This window comes from Lontra canadensis, unplaced genomic scaffold (genome assembly GCF_010015895.1).
Source record: "Lontra canadensis isolate GAN:19392208 unplaced genomic scaffold, GSC_riverotter_1.0 scaffold99, whole genome shotgun sequence".
NCBI lineage: Eukaryota > Metazoa > Chordata > Mammalia > Carnivora > Mustelidae > Lontra > Lontra canadensis.
This window is the reverse complement of record NW_022631093.1, coordinates 2,458,231-2,480,854: the sequence shown is the minus strand read 5'-3', so window position 1 is coordinate 2,480,854 and position 22,624 is coordinate 2,458,231. Positions and strand designations below refer to the sequence as shown.

The following is a 22,624-nucleotide window of genomic DNA, read 5'->3' as shown; positions in this document are numbered from 1 at the left end:
CTGAAAATCTAAGAATGTCTCATCTTGGGGCGCCTGGGTGGCTCAGTTGTTAAGCATCTGCCTTCCACTCAGGTCATGATCCCAGCGTCCTGAGATCAAGCCCTGTGTGCAGGGAGCCTCCTTCTCCCTCTCCCACTCCCTGTGCTTGTGTTCCCTGTCTTATGCTCTCTCTGTCAAATAAATAAATAAAATCTTTAAAAAAAAAAGAATGTCTCCTCTTTAGTTCTGTCCTCCTCCCCCCATAACTAACTATTGGCAAATGGGATCATAAGCTTCTCCTACTCTTTATTACTGTGTTTTTCACTTAACTATGTCTGTATCAGTGTAAAAATTCTAGCTCATTCTTTTTAACATGAAAATTGTGTTATATTGTATGAATGTACCATAATTTGTTTAAGTAGATCCCTCTTGATAGATACTTGTTTCTAGTTTTTGCTGTTACAAATCATCTATGATAAACATCTGTGTGTGAGTGTGTGTTTATGTATTTTTCCAGATATACCTGTAAGGTAAATTTTTTTTCATCATGATTGCTACATCAGTGGATACGTGCATTTCCAGTATCAGTAAGATAATATTACCAGATTGCCTGCCAAAGAGATTGTATGAATTTATAATCCTACAGACAGCTTCTGAGCATGCCTATTTCCACCAGTATCTTGTATTTATTGGACTTTGAAGTGTTCCCAATTTGATGGAGGGACAGATTCCATCTTGTGTTGATTTACATTTCTTTGAAGGTATACTAATATATATTTTATGATCTAAATGGCCATACTGTAGTTGTTAATTTCTGCATTCTTTCTTTTGTTCTAGAAAGATACAATCCTTCTTCTAAAACTTCAAATGGACACCAGTCTAAATCGTAAGTTTATTGCTTAATGTTTGTCTGTTTTGTTAAGAGTCTGTCTGTAGTGTGTATATATTAACCCAACACTTAAATATGTGTATTTAATCTTTTAAGGAAGGAGTAAGCAAACTTAAGTAAAAGGCCAGACAGTGAAATAATTTAGGCCTTAGGGGCTTAGATGGTTTTTATCCCAACTAGGCAGGCAGCTCTTCTGTTGTGGTATGAAAGCAAATATAGACTGTGGGTGCGGTTGTGTTCCAATAAAACTTTAACTTTTTAACTTGCCTTAATTTGCTTACACCTCCTCTGAGATTACAGTTTTTCTCATCTCTTAGAGTGTTTGTGGGTAGGTTGATACTTCATTTTTAATAAAGAAGACCGAATAATACAGGATTCTTAGTAAGTCCTCCATTTAACTGCTTTGTGTAGAATATTAAGTCAGCATAGTTTGTACTGTCTTTAAGTTTTCCTCCTTCTGTAGGTAAAACCAGGAATATATATCAAAATGTAATCAGGCTAATATGTTGGATGATAATAAATTCCAGCTCAAGAAATGGACTCCTCAATTCCTAAGACAAGTTAACTCAGTGATTAAAACAAAATTCTGAAGAAGCCTATGGCCACAGTGCTGGCTTTCAAAGCTATAACCTGTAACCTGTACTGAAAACCTCAGCCTCTTACGCTGAACAAAGGAAAAACTGAGAATGAAGTTATGTGAATGTAAGAAATCCCCCCCTGCTACAGAATTGAAATTATATTCATATTTATCATATTTATTTGTATGCAAAGAACCGGTAAAAGCCTACCATATATGTGCGAATCACTTTGGTTGCTGAGGGAACAAAAACATGCTGGACCTTGAGCAGTCTGGTAAAAGCTTTGACATCTCCATGTGTGTGAACAGGTTCATTGAGCTGCCATTATTAAATCATAAGGGCTGAGAGAATTCAGAGTAAGTACATTTCCTTGGAGGATATCAGTCATAGAGATGCACTAAGCCCTTGTCCAAAAGAAAACTCTTTTTTTCTGTCCTGCTTAACTGGGCCAGCCTTAAAACACTATTCATAGTTCTGTAATCATCCGGTTACTTTGTTTCAAGGTGATCTTTTAGGGGATAATCTGAATTTGGGATCAGATATAGACACTCAGGGTAAGCTTTGAGGGGAAGTATCAGTAGTTATTGGAGTGAAAGAAGATTTCCTTTCCACTGATTGGAGACTGTCATGAGATTTTAAGAAGAAAGGTAATAGAACTATTAGTAATGAGAAATTAAGCATTTTTCTAGTGGTTTTCCCTAAGCTTTGTATTAATTTTTGTTCTCCTGTAAAAAGGCAAGGAATATTTTATGGGTCATTACTCAGATTCTTTATTTTAATGTTGATTTTATGACCTTAAGGGAAATTTAAATCTGTAATTTTACTTAGAAAAATGAATTTCAGAAACTATCAGTTTATGGAATTTATTTGTGTTTTTTTTTTTTAATTTATCTGAACTTTAATCAAGGAAGATTTAGAACCTGGAGTTTATTTTTAGTTCATACGTGATCATTTCTATTTTATAGCTAAGTTTCTTACCCCAGATTGTTACTTCTCCAGAGAACAGTCGTCTTTCATACCAAGGCGTTTATGAACTAGTGCTTGGATTTTGTGTTCTGGTTTTCACAATTACGAAGTTGTATGAATCTCTTCGTGGAATATGAGGGACAATGAAAGAGAATTGCTGATACTTTCATTTTATCTTCCTTCTTTTTAGGAGTTTTATCTCTAGTGGACTGTTGGGTATGAGTATGATCATTTGTTTTAATATGAATGAGTGGGTGTGGATGCAGTTAGAAAAATAGAGATAACAACTGAGTTATAAGAGTTTGTAGAAGGTGGCTTATTTAATTAGAAAAGAAGGTTACATGTTTTACTTATGGAAAAGTGAGAGCTTTTGAAATGTTCACTTCCTCCTTTCTCAGTTTTTACCCTGGCTGTGAAGCACACCAGAGTAAGACTTACTGGTTCTTTTCTTTTCTTTTTTTTAATTAAATCTTTGTCTACCACCATGATTATTTCTAGAATGATTCGTAGCTATTTAATACTCTGGTGTGCCATGGTACACTGTTAGAAAATTACTAACTCTTTCTGCCTTTTCCCTCTAGCATGTTAAAAGATGACTTAAAACTAAGCAGCAGTGAAGACAGCGATGGGGAGCAGGTGTGTCTACTGCTTTATGAATTTCCAGTTTCATACAGTATTGGTTTGCATTGTATTTTTTTTTAAGATTTTATCCATTTATTTGACAGAGAGATCACAAGTAGGCAGAGCCACAGGCAAAAGAGAGAGGGGAAAGCAGGCTCCCCGCCAAGCAGAGAGCCCGATGCTCGGCTCTATCCCAGGACCCTGAGATCATGACCTGAGCCAAAGACAGAGGCTTAACCTCCTGAGCCACCCAGGCACCCCTGCATTGTATTTTATAAATATTAGAATCCAATGATACATACATGATTCATTTATTTAAAATAAGTTCCTTACTGCTTTCTGACAATAGAATGTTGTTATGTTCTGCTCTGTCTTTAAACCTTTTTTTATTTTTAAATTGGCTTTTCCTTACTATTTAATCATGGATCAGAATATTCTCATGACACGTGAGATTGTTGGCAAGAAGAACTTTTAACAAAGCTTTTCATCTTAGCTTGGCAGTTAGTTATTCTTTAGGTAACAACAGTGTGTCCTAAGTGTTATAGGTAAACATTGAGGCTACATTAGAGCTGCTAGTGTTCTGTTAAGAATTCAGATATTGGGTGCCTGGGTGGCTCAGTGGGTTAAGCCTCTGCCTTCGATTGAGGTCATGATCTCAGAGTCCTGGGATCGAGTCCACATCGGGCTCTCTGCTCAGCAGGGAGCCTGCTTCCCTTGCTCTCTCTCTGCCTGCTTATGATCTCTGTCAAATAAATTAAAATCTTAAAAAAAATTAATAAGAATTCAAATATTTTCACATTAAGCAGATAGAGTGCTATTTATTCATTTGCATTCCCTCTCATGTTTTACTTTTAGGATTGTGATAAGACAATGCCAAGAAGTACACCAGGAAGGTATGCATCCTTTTATTTCTTGTTTTACTTGGAGGGGTGGGTATCACCTGATAGCATTATAGTAATATTATAATCGACCTTATAAAGTAAATATTATTGTAGTGGCGATTGTACAACCTTGTAAATTAACTAAAAATCATTGAATTGTACACTTAACGTGGGTGAATTCTGTGGTATATAAATTATACCTCAGTAGAAATCTTTTTAAAAGGTAAGAGCTAATGGCTGAGCAGCATATTAGTAACTTTTTAAGAAAGTATTTCATTTATAAATGACATTCTGGATTCATAGACCTGTAACAGCATAACAAACAGTAAACATTTTAAATAAAGTTGGTTGTCAGATTTGGGTGTTTTCCTGCTGTCACTGTAAAAACAAACAAACAAAAAAACTTCTGGTCATTTATGTTTTATCTCTTTTTAGTAACTCTGAACCTTCACACCATAATAGTGAAGGCGCTGATAACTCCAGGGATGATTCTAGCAGCCACAGTGGATCTGAAAGCAGCTCTGGATCTGACTCAGAGAGTGAAAGTAGCTCCAGTGACAGTGAGGCAAATGAGCCGTCCCAGAGTGCATCTCCTGAGGTGAGAGGGAGGCAGAGTGTCTTCTGTAGGCCTCCCATGGCCCCTGGTGATGGCCACTTAAGACCTATTCCAAATACAAAAGGTGAAGGGAAAGAAGGTTAAGAAATTGAACTGGGTATCTTAGAGGAAGCTTAGACACTTAGTTTCATTGTTATTTGAACAAACATTCAGTCTAGATTAGGAATTACCTGAGGTCCTATTTCGGGTCCCTAAAATACTGGATTGGTTTAGTTTGGGCTTTCTTTTTATATCTCAGCATGGTAATTCATGTTATGTAGTTATTGTGAATAAAAGGAGTCTTATATTTTATAATTTTACTATAGGTTGATAAAATAAGGTTAAAAATCTCTATCAGTACCTACATCATTTGTTTACTTTTTGGAATTAAGTATATCCTGTGGTCATTTGTAATTTTACCTTTGAAGTTAGGTTCCTAATAGGAATCTTTAATGTATGTCTGTCTGTTTGTTTATTTATTTGTTTATTTATTAAGATTTATTTATTTATTTGACAGACAGAGATCACAAGTAGGCAGAGAGGCAGGCAGAGAGTGAGGGGGGAAGCAGGCTCCCCACTGAGCAGAGAGCCCGACACGGGGCTCGATCCCAGGACCCTGAGATCATGACCCGAGCCGAAGGCACCTAGACGCCACCTGTTTGTTTATTTTTAAAGATTTTATTTATTTGTTTGGCAGAGAGAGACACAGCAAGAGAGGGAACACAAGCAGGGGGAGTGGGAGGGAGAGAAGCAGGCTTCCCACCAAGCAAGGAGCCGGATGCAGGGCCTGATCCCAGGACCCTGGGATCATGACCTGAGCCAAACGTAGATGCTTAACGACTGAGCCACCCAGGTGCCCCATCTTTAATGTTTAAGGACCCTATGTAATATCAGGCTTACCTTCTCATTCAAGTGATGAGAGCTCTGATAGTCAATATTCAGCCCTTTGCTTTAGTTCAATCAGAACTGTGAATAGCAAATACCTTTGTGGTCTTAGACGTGCTTTTTCCTCTTCCTTGAGATCGTTGAGGAGGGGAAAAGCTTCATTATTGACAAAAGCATATTTATTTCTCTGTTTTTCAGCCTGAACCACCACCAACAAACAAATGGCAACTTGATAATTGGTTGAATAAGGTGAACCCACATAAAGTGTCACCAGCTTCTTCTGTGGATAGTAACATCCCATCATCTCAAGGCTATAAAAAGGAAGGCCGAGAACAGGGCACTGGGAATAGCTACCCTGATCCGAGTGGACCTAAAGAAACGAGTTCTGCTACTCCTGGACGAGACTCCAAAACTGTACAAAAGGGATCAGAAAGTGGGCGAGGGAGGCAGAAGTCCCCTGCACAGAGTGACAGCACAACACAGAGGAGAACTGTAGGCAAAAAACAACCCAAAAAGGCTGAGAAGGCAGCTGCTGAAGAGCCCCGGGGAGGCCTGAAGATAGAAAGCGAAACCCCTGTAGACATGGCTACCAGCATGCCCTCCAGCAGACATAAAGCAGCCACCAAAGGCTCAAGGAAACCCAATATTAAAAAGGAGTCCAAATCTTCCCCTCGACCTTCTGCAGAGAAAAAGAAATACAAGTCAACGAGTAAATCTTCCCAGAAATCAAGGGAAATCATAGAAACAGATACCTCATCCTCAGATTCAGATGAAAGCGAGAGCCTTCCTCCTTCTTCACAAACTCCTAAGTACCCTGAGAGTAACAGGACTCCTGTGAAACCCTCCTCAGTGGAGGAAGAAGATAGTTTTTTTCGGCAACGAATGTTCTCTCCTATGGAAGAGAAGGAACTTCTTTCACCCCTTAGTGAGCCTGATGACAGGTATCCACTTATTGTGAAGATTGACCTGAATCTCTTGACCAGAATACCAGGAAAGCCTTATAAAGAAACAGAGCCACCCAAGGGGGAAAAGAAAAATGTGCCAGAAAAGCACACAAGAGAGGCTCAGAAACAAGCCTCAGAAAAAGTTTCCAACAAAGGCAAGAGGAAACATAAGGTTTGTAAAGAGTTTTTGTTGTTTTGTTTTTAAACATCAGAATCTGAAATGCAGTGGAAATCTCAGTAAGCCAGAAAATACCTAGTTGAGTCATAGCTAGGAAAGAAAATAGAGGTTGAGCCTGAGACCCTGGGAAGGCTCCAGACCTAACCGTCTCTTGAGAACCAGTGAGCCTCTGCCTGTCTCCTTTAGTTTCTCATCCAGTAAGAAATGAGCCAGTGCTTGTTTAGCGTATGTGCTGGCCAGGGTGGAGGTGAGAGTAAAGCAGGGATTGCAAACTGACCTTCACAACGTTCTTAACCTTTTGATTTTAAAATGTCTTTAGTTGGGATATATACTTTCCGGGTTGTGACAACCTTTAACATTACCTTCTCTTTTATGCCCAGACCAAGTCACACCTTTTAAACTGCTAATTCCAGCTTCCAGATTGATTCACCAATTTGGACACATCCTTAGGAACTTACCAGTTCTCTGTACATATCTGTGCTCCAGCTTATTTCCCTTTTCAAACACCCATGTCTACAAGTTCATGACTAAATACATTTCCTCGCACACGGCCAGCTCCTGTCCTAGATTTACCTGGGGTAATTTGGATTTAGAGGTGAAGTTTGGTATATGTTGAAGGTCAGCCTTTTTAGACCCAGGAGATGTGAAAACCCACAGATGTCTATGATTGGAAGATAAGGGACGTGTAATGAAAAGAGCTGAACAACTTTCATGTATAGACAGGGATTCTTTGGGAAAAAGAGTTTGATCTTTCAGCTCTAGTGAGAAATTTTTAGAGGAAAGTAAATTTTAATGATTTATATTGAAGAATAGTATGATTTCTCCTGATACGTATGTGTGAATATGATCATATAATACCAAAGAGGTGAACAGGTGGACAGATAGGTACCAGAATAGTTGTACCAGGTAGACTCAGAGCAAAACCCCAATCCCAGCTGACCTGAGAGTCTCACATGAGAGGAAAGAAATAATAAAACATTTTCTTAAAATGAAGTGAGCTGGAGGTCTTTCCTCTTTTTCTTAAGACCACAGTATATTGTGCAGATGATGAGGTATATTTGAACAAACTAGAATAATACCCTTTTTTCTTAGACGCTTCAAAAATTGAAGATATTAAAAAAAATTGAAGATATTTAAAAATTTGGATTTATAGAAAACTGAAGCTTACTACTTTGGGTGATATACCTAATGAGTTTCTATTATTGTAGTATAGGGAAGCTTTTTTGACTGGTAAGTTTAGGCTGCTGGCCCCTCTAGAGCTACAACCTTAGGTTGCTGGACGTTGTTGCAGGATTTAATTCATAGACTTACATGAAGTAAGAGCTTATAAACGATGGACTATGCTCTTTAGAAAACTAAGGAGCTTAATGGAATTAATTGGTCCTCTGGTGCTTGAAAAGTATTACATATTCTTTATAAGATTTTATAAATAAAGTCTTAAAAAAGATTTTATAAAATATAGAAATACAATATAGAATGCCCTTTTAATTCTTTTGTTTAAAATTCTATAGTATATAACTTAAAATGGAAAATCCCCTTCTAAAAGAATTGCTCATACTCTTTCCCTTCCCCACATCTCATTGGCATGTTTTATTCCTCCCATCCTTTTTATGTCAACACGTGTAAGTTGGATTTTGATTTTATAAAATCAGGGTCAAGTCTGGAAACTTGGTAATGATTTTTGAGATTTATGGGCTTTGGTAAAATTAAGTGTCAGGGACAGTTCTTGAAGATAAAGCAGATGGTACTGAGAGAGGAATCTCAGCCAACTGTAATGAAGGATGTAGATTCTTTTGTATCATGTTTTTATGTGTCCACTTTCAATCATTGGTGTAGAGAACAGATTCTTTTGTTATGGCAGAATGTTTTGGGTTCTTGAGGTCTGATATTTAAAGCAATAGGAAAACTTAGACTAAGTCAGGAAGGTAGCTTTGGCAGTTATACATGGTCTCACAGCTTTTGTTTCAGCAAAAATAATTTTTCACAGTCGTTAGGCTTGGCTATAATAAAAAATAATGGACAGTAACAAGTATTGGCGAAGATGTGGAGGAGTTAGAATTTTCATACAGTGCTGTGGGAATATAAAATGATAGGTAGCCGCTTTGGAACAGTTTTGGCAGTCTTTAAAAAGTTAAACACAGGGATGCCTGGGTGGCTCAGTTGGTTGAGCAGCTGCCTTTGGCTTGGGTCATGATCCCAGCGTCCTGGGATTGAGTCCCACATCGGTCTCCTTGCTCGGCTCCCCTGCTTCTCTCTCTGTCTCTGCCTGCCACTCTGTCTGCCTGTGCTCGCTTGCTCTCTCTCTGACAAATAAATAAATAAAATCTTTTAAAAAAAAAAGTTAAACACAATGTTAATTTATGACCCAGCAATTCCACTCCATTCCACTTAGGTACATACCCGAGAGAAGTGAAAATACGTCTACACAAAGACTTACACTTGTATGTTCACAGCAGTATTACTTATATTAGCCAAAAGTGGAGACAGCCCATATGGTGATTAACTGATAAATGGATAAAAAAGTGTGATACATGATAAAATGGAATATATACAGGTATAACCACAAATGAAATCCTGATACATGCTACAGCGTCAGTAAACATGAAAAATATTCTGCTAAGTGAAAGGAACCAGACACAAAAGGCCGCAAATGTGATTCCATTTATATGAACTGTCTAGAATAGGCAGTACCATAAAGACAAATATATAGGTTAGTGATTACTAGAGTCTGGGGTTGAGGGAATGGGGGGAATGCCTGCTGAAGGGCACAGGTTGTCTATTAGATGATGAGAATGTTCTAGAATTGTTTGCAGTAATGTTTGTACACCTCTGTGAATATACTAAAAGTCATTGAATTGTGAACTTTTAAAGGGTGGATTTTATGGTATAAGAATTATATCTTAATTATAATTTCACACACACACACACACACACACACACACAAATCATTAGGATGAAAAGATGTCACCTAAAAGACTGTAGGAAATGTTTCAGTGTTTGGGCTCTGTTTATCTAAAATAGACTTCTTCCCAGCCTTGAAATTGAGTTTACTGAGCCTTATTTAAATGAATTCTTTTCATTTTATATTTATCTTCTTTCTGGAACTTATCAGGGATAAATTATTTGAAGGTGACTCCTGCTGGAAACTGAAATTAGATGAATAAAAATCAAATATAATAGTTGCTTTTCTCTGTTTTTCATCTAGAATGAAGATGATACCCGAGCCAATGACAGCAAGAAACCCAAAACAGAGGACAAGAATTCGGCAGGTCACAAGCCATCCAACAACAGAGAGTACGTCCCCAAAACATGTCACGTGTGTTAATATGTGTATGTCATTTGCCGTTGGGTACTTTGTAATGTGCTCTGTATGTCATGTCCATGTAGATGTTGTACATATACCAACCAGTAGTAGAGGAGGGAGCTGTTAGCTAATTGCAATGGAAAGTTTTTAAGATTCTGTCTCTTCTTCCTTTCTTCTTTCTGTAGTGGAGTAAGGTTGAGTACAGGATAAGAATTAAAGTAAAGTTTTACCACTTTCTGGCTAGATGATAAGCTTATCTGGATCTGTCAAGAGACCAGTTTCTAACTCAGGAGCTTCGTATCTTCATCATTCATCTTCTCATTTATGTAACCAGTATTTATTGAATACTTGTATGGCAGGCCAACATTAAGGTACTGAGTATACATACAGCCAGGAGGTGGAAAACAGGTAAGATGCCTGTCCTCATGAAATGTACACTCTTACTTTGTTTTGTAGAAATCATATGTCCTAATACTTAAATAGGGAGAAATAAATTTGTCTTGAAAGCAGGCAGAGAGAAAAAAATCCATCACCCCCATATGATGGTGTTAGAGAAATGAAGGCTTTTGTTTGATTTGGCAGGTCATCTAAACAAAGTTCTGCAAAAGAAAAGGATTTGTTGCCCTCTCCCACGGGGCCTATTCCCTCAAAAGATCCAAAAACAGAGCATGGCTCTCGGAAGAGGACTATTAGTCAGTCATCTTCTTTAAAGTCAAGTAATAATAGCAACAAGGAGAATAGTGTCAGCAGCAAAAACAGTTCCTCCACATCAAAGCAGAAGAAGACTGAAGGGAAGACTTCCAGTAGCTCTAAGGAGGTCAAGGTAAGGCATTGGGAGTGTGAGCCTTTTGAAAAGTAATCTCATTGCCTTAGGAATTCTCTGAGGTGGCATTGTGCTTTGATGATCTTGTAAATCTCTCATTAAATTTATAGGCCTGTGGGGCGCCTGGGTGGCTCACTGGGTTAAATCCTCTGCCTTCGGCTCAGGTCATGATCCCAGAGTCCTGGGATCGAGCCCCTCATCGGGCTCTCTGCTCCGCAGGGAGCCTGCTTCCTCCCCTCTCTCTCTCTGCCTGCCTCTCTGCCTACTTGTGACCTCTCTCTCTCTGTCAAATAAATAAAATCTTTAAAAAAAAAAAAATTTATAGGCCTGTGCATTTTTACTGTCAAAATGTCATAATCTTGATAACTAACGTATGCAGTTGACCTGAGACTGTGAAAGCAGTACTTCACCTGGCCACGTGCATATTAAGGCAGAAACCCATAATTGGAAAAGTTGATTTTGGAAGAAAGTAGTCGATTATGATCTAATTATAAAGTGCTCCACTTCTTATGGTTGAGTTGTCTGTGATTTGAAGTTGGCTTTGGATTTTTTAGAATTAGATTTTATAAGCAAGTGTATTACATAAAGTGATAAAGCAGCCAATCTGGCTTTGATTCATGGAGAGAAAATTCTTCAGCTGAGCTAGTACTGGAACTATTCCTGGAGCATGATCTTAATATAGGGGACTGTTCTTCATGTTTTATGGGGGGAGAAGTAGATCATAGACGTTCTTTCAAGGCTGTACTTTATTAGACTTTCACCCTCACTTTATCTACCAGTTTATTTACATTATTTTCTAAACTGATCAGGAGCAAACTCTGACAAAATTAAGAAAACACCTAGATTTTTAAGGATATAATTTACTGGGTTGTTATTTGTGACTTGAGTAAGCAAAGGTTTAAGAGTTGAAAAAATTCACCATTAAAGATAGTTACTCATGCTTATTAAATGTGGCAGTTTAATGAAGTCTTTAAAATTGAGGTGATTTTAACTGTGAACAATGGCTCAAATTGAGATATACAGATGGCTTTTTCTCCACATGGACACGCTTACGTAGTAGTTTAGAGGGTTAGTCCTAGTGTCCTTAAGGAACCTGAGTGTCCTCTTGGCCTCCTTCACCGTCCCAGTTCTGTCTACCTGCTAACTGGCTCTTTCTCCATTTTCCGTATTTCACCTATGGGATTTGAGGCCTGAATGCTTATTTCTTAAAATTTCATACCATTCTCTCTCTGTCTTTTTTAAAGATTGATTTATTTGTGGGCATCTGGGTGACTCAAATGGTTAAGCACCTGCCTTCAGCTCAGGTCATGATCCCAGGGTTCTGGGATTAAGCCCCTTATCAGGCTCCCTGCTCAGCGGGGGGCCTGCTTCTCCCTCTGCCTCTCCTCTGCCTGCCAGTCCCCAGACTTGCATGCTCTCTCTATCAAATAAATAAAATCTTTTAAAAAATATATTTATTTGAGACAGAGGGAGTGTGTGCCCGAGTTGGGCCAGGGGAGAATTTCAGGCAAACTCCCTGTTGAGCACAGAGCCCAATGTGGGGCTGAATCCCACAACCCCAGGATCATGACCTGAGCTAAAATCAAGAGTCAGAGGCCTAACTGAGCCACCCAGGTGTAACCCCCTTCTCTCTTTAAATACATTCTTTAAGTGAGCTCACCTGTTCGTTTGGTTTTTTGCTCTCATAGGTAAAACTGTCTCCTCTTTATTGGTTTGTCAGGTCCTTGAAAGCAGGGATTTGTATCTTGTTTTGTGTTTTCTCCATTGCTGCTTAGCTTGCTGGGTAACCAGGAAATATTTGTTGGATCAAATGTAGTTATTTGGTACTCTGTTATTGAGAGAATATAAAATATAAGCTCTGACCATTTGATTTCAAGATCTTAGGGCTTTTAACAATTACTAAAATCATTAATGTTAGTCTTGGCAATTTCCAGTTTAGGCAATTATAAATGGGTTTATTAAAGAGAATCTGTAATTTAGTTGGAAGATATGCTTTTTCTTATTTTAGCTAAAGGAAAATTACATATAATGGAAAACCAAAATTACATATAATTTTTATTTTGTTTTTTTCCTGCATATTTGCTCATATTATCAGATATCTGAAATATGGTTCCATAAAGTTGTTTGTTACAGTCTCTTACTATGCTTTTGGTATCTCTAATATCTCCACTTAGGTTCCCCTTTTGTTCTTAATATTAGTTCTCTGTGCCATTTCCCTTTTTTCCTTGATCAGTCTCATCAGAGGCTTATTAGTTTTACTTGTCTTTTCAGAAAATAGCCTCTGATTTACATGTTGATTCTTTGAAGTTTATTTTTGTTTTCTATTTCATTAACTTACAATCTTTATGATTTCCTTTCTTTTTTTTTTTTAGGATTTTATTTTTATTTGACAGAGATCACAAGTAGGCAGAGAGGCAGGCGGTGGGGAGGGGGGGGTGGGGGTGGGGGGCAGGCTCCTTGTTGAGCAGAGAGCCCGATGTGGGGCTCCATCCCAGGACCCTGGGATCATGACCTGAGCCAAAGGCAGAGGCTTTAACCCACTGAGCCACACAGGCGCCCCTATGATTTCCTTTCTTATTCTTTCTTTTTGCTTTGCTGTTCTGTTTACTGACTTTTAAAAATGGATACTTGGCTCATTAATCTCTAAATTAGTTTTAAGCCTTTTTTTCTTTCTCTAATATAAGCAGTTAGGCTAAATTATTTCCTCTAAATACTACTGACATGCATCCTAGAAGATTTGGTGTGTTTTTATAACTCTGTTTAAAATCTTTTCTAATTTCCAGGGTGATTTTATCTTTGACCCATGGGTTATTAAAAGCATGTTAGTTAAAAAAAAAAAAAAAAAAATTAGTCAATTTCCAAAAATACTGAGATTTGCTAGTAGTCTTCTGATTCATGTTGCTACCTTAATTGCATTGGGTCTTGAAAGTAATCTTCACAGTAACAGTCTTTTGAAATTTGTTAATAAGATTTGCTTTATGAGAGTGTGGTATATGGTATATGGTAGATTTTTGTAATGTTTTGTTAGCAAAGAATGTGTATTTTGCATATATTGCAGACACAGAATCTATGTAATTCAGTTAGATTAATCATCTTTTCAAACCTTCTTTATGCTGCTGTTTTTGATGACTTTGCCCTTTTGTTCATTTTTCCACAAACATACAAGATTTGTCTTTTTTTCCCTTCTTTCTTCTGCCAGTTCTTTTTAACTGAGATACATTTGATACATAACACATTAGTTTCAGGTGCACACTATGATCCAATATATGATATATTGTGAAATGCCCACTAATTTTAGTTAACCTCCTTAAACACACAGTGATTTTACAAATCCCATGCATATAATTTTTATATGAGAAAAGTGTGTTAAAATACGTAGACAATTTCTGAACGTAATTTTAGTAATTTCAGTTTTCCTTCAGCATAATTAGGCAATTGTGGAAGTACTTAGAAAACATAGAGGGAAAACTGGCCTAGTAATGTTACATTCCATCATAATATGCTGGAAGCCATTTCAGAAACATGGGAACTTGACTGTAGAGAGCATAGTATTTTCTCAAATCCCAAGGCTTTTATTTTCATTCCTTGAGGTAAGCTGTATTGGGTAGAACTGAAAAGCTGTTATCATTTAAGAAAAGAAATGGTTTAGGGGCGCCTGGGTGGCTCAGTGGGTTAAGCCGCTGCCTTCGGCTCGGGTCATGATCTCAGGGTCCTGGGATCGCATCGGGCTCTCTGCTCAGCAGGGAGCCTGCTTCCTCCTCTCTCTCTGCCTGCCTCTCTGCCTGCTTTGTGATCTCTCTCTGTCAAATAAATAAATAAATAATCTTTAAAAAAAAAAAAAGAAAAGAAATGGTTTATGGTTCCTTTTCAGTAGATTTTTGAGCACAAGCAGTAAAATTATATATTAATTGGGTTTTTTAATGTTGAAACATGAATTCATAGGATACATTCTGCTTACTTGTGTTTTGTTGTGGAAAATGTATGTAGGGAAACAGTTGAAAAGACAGGCTCTCAGTCCCCACATAAAGGGCTATGTTGATAGGAGGTGTAATAAAGTTTAAGAAAGTGTCTAACCTTTTAAAATGTGACAGATCTGGATTTAAAGTCCAAATTCCAGGAATGCCACTTAAAAGCTGTTCAAATTTGAGTGAGTTACCCTCCTTGACATTGCTTTTTTTTTTTTGTCCGCAAAGCAGTATACCTTCCAATAAGGTTGTGGAAGGATTAATGACTGTGCTAAGTACCTAGTTAACTTAGTGCCTGGTAAGTAGTAAGCACATAGTAAGTGTTAGATCTTATTATTGCTGTTTTCATTGACCACTAATTATTGGTAAATTTTGTCTTAAGCAGTACTCCTGTTCTCAGAGTAGGTTGTATCTTCCTTAGGTTTTACCTAGTGTCTAGTTCATTGCCTGGTACATAGTAGACCTCTGCTATTAGAATGAATATTTTTGGTTATATAAAATGGACCTGTTCAGTAAAAAGGGTTTTTATATTCTGAAATATAAAAATTTTGTAACAAGGAAATTAATTACTAAAGGCAGTGGAATTTTGTTCCCTTTCTACTAGTGGCTCAAAAAATATTTTCAGTTTAATTTTAATCACCTCAGAATTTTCAACATGCATACTTTTCCAACATTATGTACTTTCAACATTATATATTTTTTTGGTCAGGAAAAGGCTCCAAATAGCTCCTCTAACTGTCCTTCATCTACACCAACTCCTGATGCTTCTAAGCCTCGGAGAACAAAGCTTGCCTTTGATGACAGGTGAGAGAAATGTTTTTTTTTATGCATTGGATAAATCATTCAAGTCAGCATATAAGAAACTGGTATAAGTTCCTGTCAGTGACCAGAAGAATGCATACTTGTGGTGTGCTCCATAGAACATTCAGGTTTTAATTTGAAAGGCACTCTACTAGTCCAGGTACAGTTCCTTTTAACTGAGCTCTGTGAGTCCTAGGGGATGCGAGTAAGGTGCCTTCAAGTAGAACCTGACTGCTGCTGGTACCCTGTTTAACATGGGGGCTTTCTTAAATAAGTAGAGGAGTATTGGGGGTTTTCGTCCATTTTGTTAAAAGGTTATTTCTCTTACCTACACATTGCTTCTATTCCAGATCTTTCAAACAACTTGGGAAAATTAGCATTTAATACTAAGGAGCTTGATCTCTATTTTCCTAAGTAGAAAATTTGTCATGAGTTGGCCAACACAAATTATGCTCTTAACCCAATTAAAACATTTGTCAGAAAACCTGGAACTGAATGTTTAGTAATGGGTCATTTTCTTTACTTGAAAACACGAAAACTGAGGGATGCTAGAGAGGAAAATGGACAAGTAATATCTTATGAAAACATTTACTATTTTATTTACTATAAAAATTTACATTGCAGAAATTATTCAGCAGACCATTATTTACAAGAAGCAAAAAAGCTAAAGCACAATGCCGATGCATTGGTATGTAAACATTCTGACATTTATTTATTTAATCAAATTAACTTAAATTTTCATTTATTGTTTGTTCTCATAGTACCTCAGTGTATCTCTCATTACCCTTATTCTCCTTTCTTCAGTCTGATAGGTTTGAGAAAGCTGTATACTATCTTGATGCTGTGGTATCTTTCATTGAATGTGGGAATGCATTAGAGAAAAATGCTCAGGAATCCAAATCCCCATTCCCTATGTATTCAGAGACAGTGGAGCTCATCAAGTAAGTGGGAAAACTTGGCTGCTATATCATTGGCACTATTACTTCTTTGGCTCATCTAAGAAGGGGCTGATACAGCTGTATACAGTAAAGCTGTGAAGGATCTTAATCCTTTATTGTCCTGGGATAAGGAGAATTAGATATTTCAATGGGTATTTATGCCTTTGTTTAGGTGGGGTTCTAATGTTCTGAGGACTAAGGAAGTCCTAAGATCAAGGTGAAGTACTATGTTTTGTGTAATTTGTTTGTTGCTTTAACTCACAGATACACTATGAAGCTAAAGAATTACTTAGCCCCTGATGCTACAGCTGCAGATAAAAGGCTCACGGTACTTTGGTAAGTGTTATGTCCCAGCCTCTGCTAGATAACAGGCTGTTCCCTAAGAAATTATGCTGTTTATGCCATTCTGAATGTTATCCTTGATTCGGCCTTTCTTAACCCAGACATAAATCTATTCTTGATGGGGAAAGTAGAAAATAAGTCAAAATTCCTACTGAAAGACTTTTAGTTGTTGTCAGTCTCTGATCCATTGTACTCATGGCAAAAGCCTTGGTAGGGTAGGACTGACGGTAGAACTCCCCATGTCTCACATGGTCCCTTTTTCAGGCTCTTCTTTCAGTATCCTCTCTCCTTATTCACATATCCTATACCTTCCCTTAGGGAGCAAATATTTAGCTTATTAAGAATAACAAATGTGGCTTGTTGGCTTAGTCCTAGGGCGATATTATCAGATCGTTTTTTGAAAGTATTTACTTTACCTGGCACTGGCTTTAACAGCTAGGAATGTAGCTGTGAATAAACTGACAGGGTCTTTTTTGTCGTAGAGTCTAGTATCTAGTGTGAGGAGACACAAATTAATCAAATCGTCACACAAGTATATGCATTCAGCACTTTGAAAGAAAAGTATAATAACTATAAAAGAGTAGAGTATAGAGACACCTGGTCTTCAAATAGAGGGGATATGTGCAAGGGCTGGATGGTGGAAAGAAACTGGCAACTATCAAGGAACTAAAGGAACTACACATAAAGACCAAGGAGAAGTGAAAGTGACTGGAGAGGTAGGCAGTGGTGAGCGTGCAAAGCGTTTGCAAGCCATTGTAAGGTTCCCATATGTTGCCTCAGATGCATAGTTGAGTTCCCTAGTTTTTGTCGTTGAATTTCAGTTATTTATAATTTGATCTAGAGATTCCGCTCCTCAGTGATTTCTTTGAACGCATGTGTTATAATGACATGTTGGTGTCTTGTGGGTGAGGTTTTGATTTTTGATGGTCAACAAATAGGAGACTAGTCCTAAGGCTCTTCCCCTCCTTTTGGTATGTACCATAATCAGAACACAGCCTCCAATTTTGCCTGAGAATTAGTGTCATTGACCTTACGCCGTGGTCTGTTCACATGAGCCAGTCCTGTGCTCTTGGACAATACAGAAGTTGTCTATGCATATGTGGTCAGAGTCCACTGTGCTGGTAAATAAGCTACCCTTTTCCATTTGCTAGCCTGCGATGCCAGTCTTTGCTGTACCTGAGGCTGTTCAAACTGAAGAAGGAAAATGCTCTGAAGTACTCAAAGACACTGACGGAGCATCTGAAGGTAAGTGTAGAAACAAGGAAGGTCCCTGTCCTAGGGGACAAGATTTGTTGGTGAACTTGCAAATAGGTTTGAAACTTCTTGGAAAGTTTTTAAATGTACATATATCTGATTGTAGAATCTTTGTAGCCATACGTAGTAGCTCTTCCTGGCATTTCTTTTCTTTTTTTTTTTTTTTTAAGATTTTATTTATTTATTTGTCAGAGAGCGCGCGAGCACAGGCAGACAGAGTGGCAGGCAGAGACAGAGAGAGAAGCAGGCTCCCTGCTGAGCAAGGAGCCTGATGTGGGACTCGATCCCAGGACACTGGAATCATGACCTGAGCCGAAGGCAGCCGCTTAACCAACTGAGCTCCCAGGCATCCCTCTTCCTAGTATTTCAATGGATGGAGCCTCTTTCTGTCATGAGACCTAGTTTCTAATTCGCAGATGGCCTTCTGTTTTCACTACCACGCTTCCTTAGACTGTTCAGTTAGTTCCCTAAAATGTCTATGTGTTTTCCTCACACCCCCACATCAGTCTTCTTAAAATCCTGCCCTGGTTCTGAGTTCAGACTCTTCAATAGCTTACTTTTGCTTGCCAGGTCAGGTCTGAGCTTCTTACCCGGACCTCAAGTCGTTGAGGTCTCTTTCTCCTCTTCCTTCCCTAAACCTCTGCTCCGGGGAAACTATGGGTCACATCCATCCACAGCCTTTGCACAAAGTATGACTCATCTCTTGTCTGTCTGTTAACTCATTCTCTGTCTTCCAGAACCCCCGGCTCTCACCTAAATAAGGTCTTCTGTTGCACATTTACACACACACACATTTTCTTGCTCTCATGCTTATATTTTGGGTTCTTAAATTTGTAAAGCATCTTAAGGAGCAATTCTGGCCCAGTGTGCTCTTGAATATATTTAATACTTCAGAAGTAGTATTTTTTTAATTACGTACATCTAATTTTTTCCACAGAATTCTTATAATAATTCTCAAGCACCATCACCTGGCTTGGGAAGGTAGGTAAATTTTAGTCTATAAAATATTTTTTGTGACAAAATGATTTATTTTTGTGTAAAAGCAGGATGGGTGGGGTCCAGTTTCTAGAAATGAAGAGCTGACAATTTAAAAAAATTAAAACCATCTCTAATAAAGTATTTTTTAAAGTCTTCATTTTTCCTCTTTATTTTTTACTAAGTTGAAAATACAATGAACACAGGAGTAGGCAGGGGACATTTCACCTGTAGAAAACTGAGTTTTTTGACAGCACCTCAGTCCTTCTCAGAGTTTAATTTATACAACTAGTTGGGTTTTCATCATTGAGCTTATCTTTATTTTACTTAGGTCTCGATACTGACAGAAATTAGTAACAGTGGCATGATTGTGGTTTCTCCTCCATCCCCAATCATCCCCCAAAATGAGGACAATTACCACGACAGCTTTTGTTTTGTAATTTTTTTCTGTTCAGTTATTATTTTTATGTTAAATGACTTTCTGTCTTTGCTCTTGTGTATTTTCTGAACCAAATTTATAGTGCTGAAAGAGAAGATAAAAAAAATATTCACAATAAATCGCTTTTGTTCCCCCAACTTTTGTTTCATTTTCTTTTTTTTTATGGTCTTGGGCACTTCCACAAATTTTAGTACTGCTGAAATGAACTTCCCTGTTTCTTAGGTGTGTCCTAAGAAATATTTAATGGACAGAAAGACTGAGATAATTGCAGTTGAATGAAAAAGCTGAGCCTCTTTGTCAGCTTTGAATAACTTGGTTAAACTAGGAAATTACCAGAAATAATGGAGTTTATTATCTACTACCTATCTACTACCTATCTACTACCACAATTTTCTTGTGTTAAAATGCAAATTCCTCCCAACTTTCTACAAAACAACTTGAAAAGTACCTAATTACCTGCCAGAATAGATGGAAAGTGTGTCCAGCTGGGAGTGAGGTGAACTGCTACTCTCAAGGTGTGTGACTTCCTCAGTTCTTTGCTGTCTTTTGTTCTGTTGCCATTTATTAAAACAAAGAGTCCAGATACAGTGATTCACCATGGGCTTTAGTGAGCTAAATACTTAGAAGAGATTGTACTTCTGTGCAGGCTCTTCTAGTTTAAAAAAGTCTTTAAATTTTAAAAGCCTTCATGGATGAAGAGCCAGTAGAACATGGGTTTCATCATGTTCACCACATTCACATGAGTAAGTTTCCTGTTTCTCTCTGTGTAGCAAAGCTGTTGGGATGCCTTCCCCTGTTTCTCCAAAGCTGTCGCCCGGCAATTCCGGAAATTACTCTTCTGGGGCCAGTAGTGCTACAGCAAGTGGTTCTTCAGTGACCATTCCACAGAGGATCCACCAGATGGCAGCCAGCTATGTTCAAGTTACGTCCAACTTCCTCTATGCCACTGAAATTTGGGACCAAGCTGAGCAGCTTTCCAAAGAGCAAAAAGGTAGGAAGTTCTCTAGAGAAACTTTGAAGGATGTAATTGTTGGAAGAGCTTTTATGATCTAATTAAGTGTCTGATCTGCATGTAGTTTATTAGGTAGTCTAGAGTTGACAGTAAAGCATTTCCTGATCACCATTGCTTACCAGTCATACCGAATGTATGGAGTTTGGTCAGAAATGCCTCGCACTGTACCAGTGATGCACACAAAACTAAAAACAGCTTTTGCTCTAGGACATATGTGCCTTTGTTCTCGGCACATTAAGTGCAGCTTCAATTATAAAAATAATAAAATACCCGTTCTATTTTAGGGTGGTTAATAGCCCTTGGCTTAGGTATACAATTACATGCAGACATCTTGTACATATGAGATGTCTAATATATAAGAAATCACATTCAGGGGCACCTGGCTGGCTCAGTTGCAGGAGCATGTGACTCTTGGTCTTGGGGTCATGAGTTTGAGTCCCATGCTAGGTGTAGAGATTACTTAAAAAAAAAAAAATTCATGCTGGAAAATTGGAAAACTTGTGTGATAAAGGAGACAACAAAATAAATCAGTTTCTAGCATTCTTCAATATTAGGTTATGTGACGCTTTTGTACCTTAAGTTTGTTATCTCCCAAACTAAGAACACTGATAATTATAAAGTATTTAAAGGTCCCAGAGAAGAATCACTATATTGTACACTGAAATAAATGGTAACACCATGTTACCTATACTGGATTTTATTTTATTTTATTTATTTTTTTAAAGAGCGTGCACACATGTGAAGCGTCTCGGGGAGGGGGAGAGAGGCAGAGGGAGAAGGAGAAAGAAAATTCCAAGCGGGCTCCATACCCAGTGTGGAGCCCCAAGTGGGGCTTAAACTCATGACCCTGAGATCATGACCTGAGCCAAAAATCAAGAGTCAGACACTTGACCGACTGAGTCACTAGGGCACCCCAACTATAGTAGATTTTATTTATCTGTTAGAGAGAGAGAGGCAGTGAGAAAGGGAATATAGGCACAGAGAGTTGGGGGGTGGGGAGAAGCAGGCTTCCCTCTGAGCAGGAAGCCCGATGTGGGGCTCCATCCCAGGACCCTGGGATCATGACATGAGCCAAAGGCAGATGCTTAACTGACTGAGCCACCCAGGCACCCCTATATTGGATTTTAAATTTAAAAATAAGTAAATAAAGGATCCTAGGGTAAAGTACTATATAAACACCATCTTATTTTCATAGTTGTTATTAGCGAATGTGTGTGTGTGGCAGCTGTTCAGATAGACCCTTTGTAGAGAAACACTACGCTGGTCAATCAAGTGTCCTTTTTTCACAGAGTGTATTTAAATATGTGTAATATAAACAGGTAATGAGATGAAGATGAAGATTCTTATCCCTAAGGAATGATAATGGTGGGAGAAAGGTAGAAGAGGAACCTCAGCATCTAACATAAAATTGTCCTGGAAACCTAATTCTTTCCTAAAATTTTAAATATTGTCACTATTGCTCTGGAAAGGTTACAAAAGCAGGAATTCTTACTAAATCACTCCTGGTTTACTTTCCATTTTTCTTCCTGATGCCAGTTTTCTAGCATTGTTTTTCTTTGTCCTTTCATTCTCTTTGTCCTTTCACTTTTACTTTTTGTGTGGTACTTTATAATGTTAACTAAAGGAAAGATAATGGCATAATGATCCCTGAGCATCTTTCATTCAGCACATTTTCCTAATCTTGTTTCACCTCACCCTCTCTCTGAATCATACTTTTCTTGCCCCGCCGGAGTATTTAAAGCATTTCCCCTGAACATACTTAGGTGTATGCATCGTTGGGTGATACGGATTTTTCAAGGACATGATCGTCATGCCTTTTTTTTTTTTTTTTAAAGATTTTATTTATTTATTTGACAGACAAAGATCACAAGTAGGCAGAGAGGCAGGCAGAGAGGAGGTGGGGAAGCAGACTCCCTGCTGAGCAGAGAGCCTGATGCGGGGCTCTATCCCAGGACCCTGGGATTGACCTGAGCCAAAGGCAGAGGCTTTAACCCACTGAGCCACCCAAGCTCACCATCGTCATGCCTTTAACACAGCCACCAAAATTAACAGAAATTCCTTTCTATCACCTAATACCTAGTCTATCATCCAATTTTCCTGTTATTGCAAATATGTCTTTTTTTTTTTTTTTTTTCTTTACTGTTTGTTTTTAACAGGATCCAAACATTCCTTCATCAGTGCCTGAAGTCTGTCTCCTTCCAGGTTTTGGTGTTTAGGGGAATGGGGCACTGTGCCATTTATGTTGAGGAGGAAAT

The 22,624-nt window shown here is 38.1% G+C and overlaps 1 protein-coding gene across 3 annotated transcripts in view; it reads left to right on the top strand.

The window, feature by feature from the left end:
- AFF4 (AF4/FMR2 family member 4) overlaps positions 1-22,624 on the top strand; it is an 88,014-nt gene that overhangs the window by 63,454 nt on the left and 1,936 nt on the right. For all 3 annotated transcript variants that reach the window (XM_032837591.1, XM_032837589.1, XM_032837590.1), the window contains 14 exons: positions 817-865; positions 2,994-3,048; positions 3,889-3,926; positions 4,350-4,512; positions 5,593-6,510; positions 9,722-9,810; positions 10,403-10,643; positions 15,318-15,412; positions 16,034-16,097; positions 16,214-16,350; positions 16,612-16,683; positions 17,841-17,934; positions 18,881-18,924; positions 20,128-20,348. In XM_032837591.1, the coding sequence (XP_032693482.1) occupies positions 817-865; positions 2,994-3,048; positions 3,889-3,926; positions 4,350-4,512; positions 5,593-6,510; positions 9,722-9,810; positions 10,403-10,643; positions 15,318-15,412; positions 16,034-16,097; positions 16,214-16,350; positions 16,612-16,683; positions 17,841-17,934; positions 18,881-18,924; positions 20,128-20,348 (2,280 nt within the window). The remainder of the gene's footprint in view (positions 1-816; positions 866-2,993; positions 3,049-3,888; positions 3,927-4,349; positions 4,513-5,592; positions 6,511-9,721; positions 9,811-10,402; positions 10,644-15,317; positions 15,413-16,033; positions 16,098-16,213; positions 16,351-16,611; positions 16,684-17,840; positions 17,935-18,880; positions 18,925-20,127; positions 20,349-22,624) is intronic.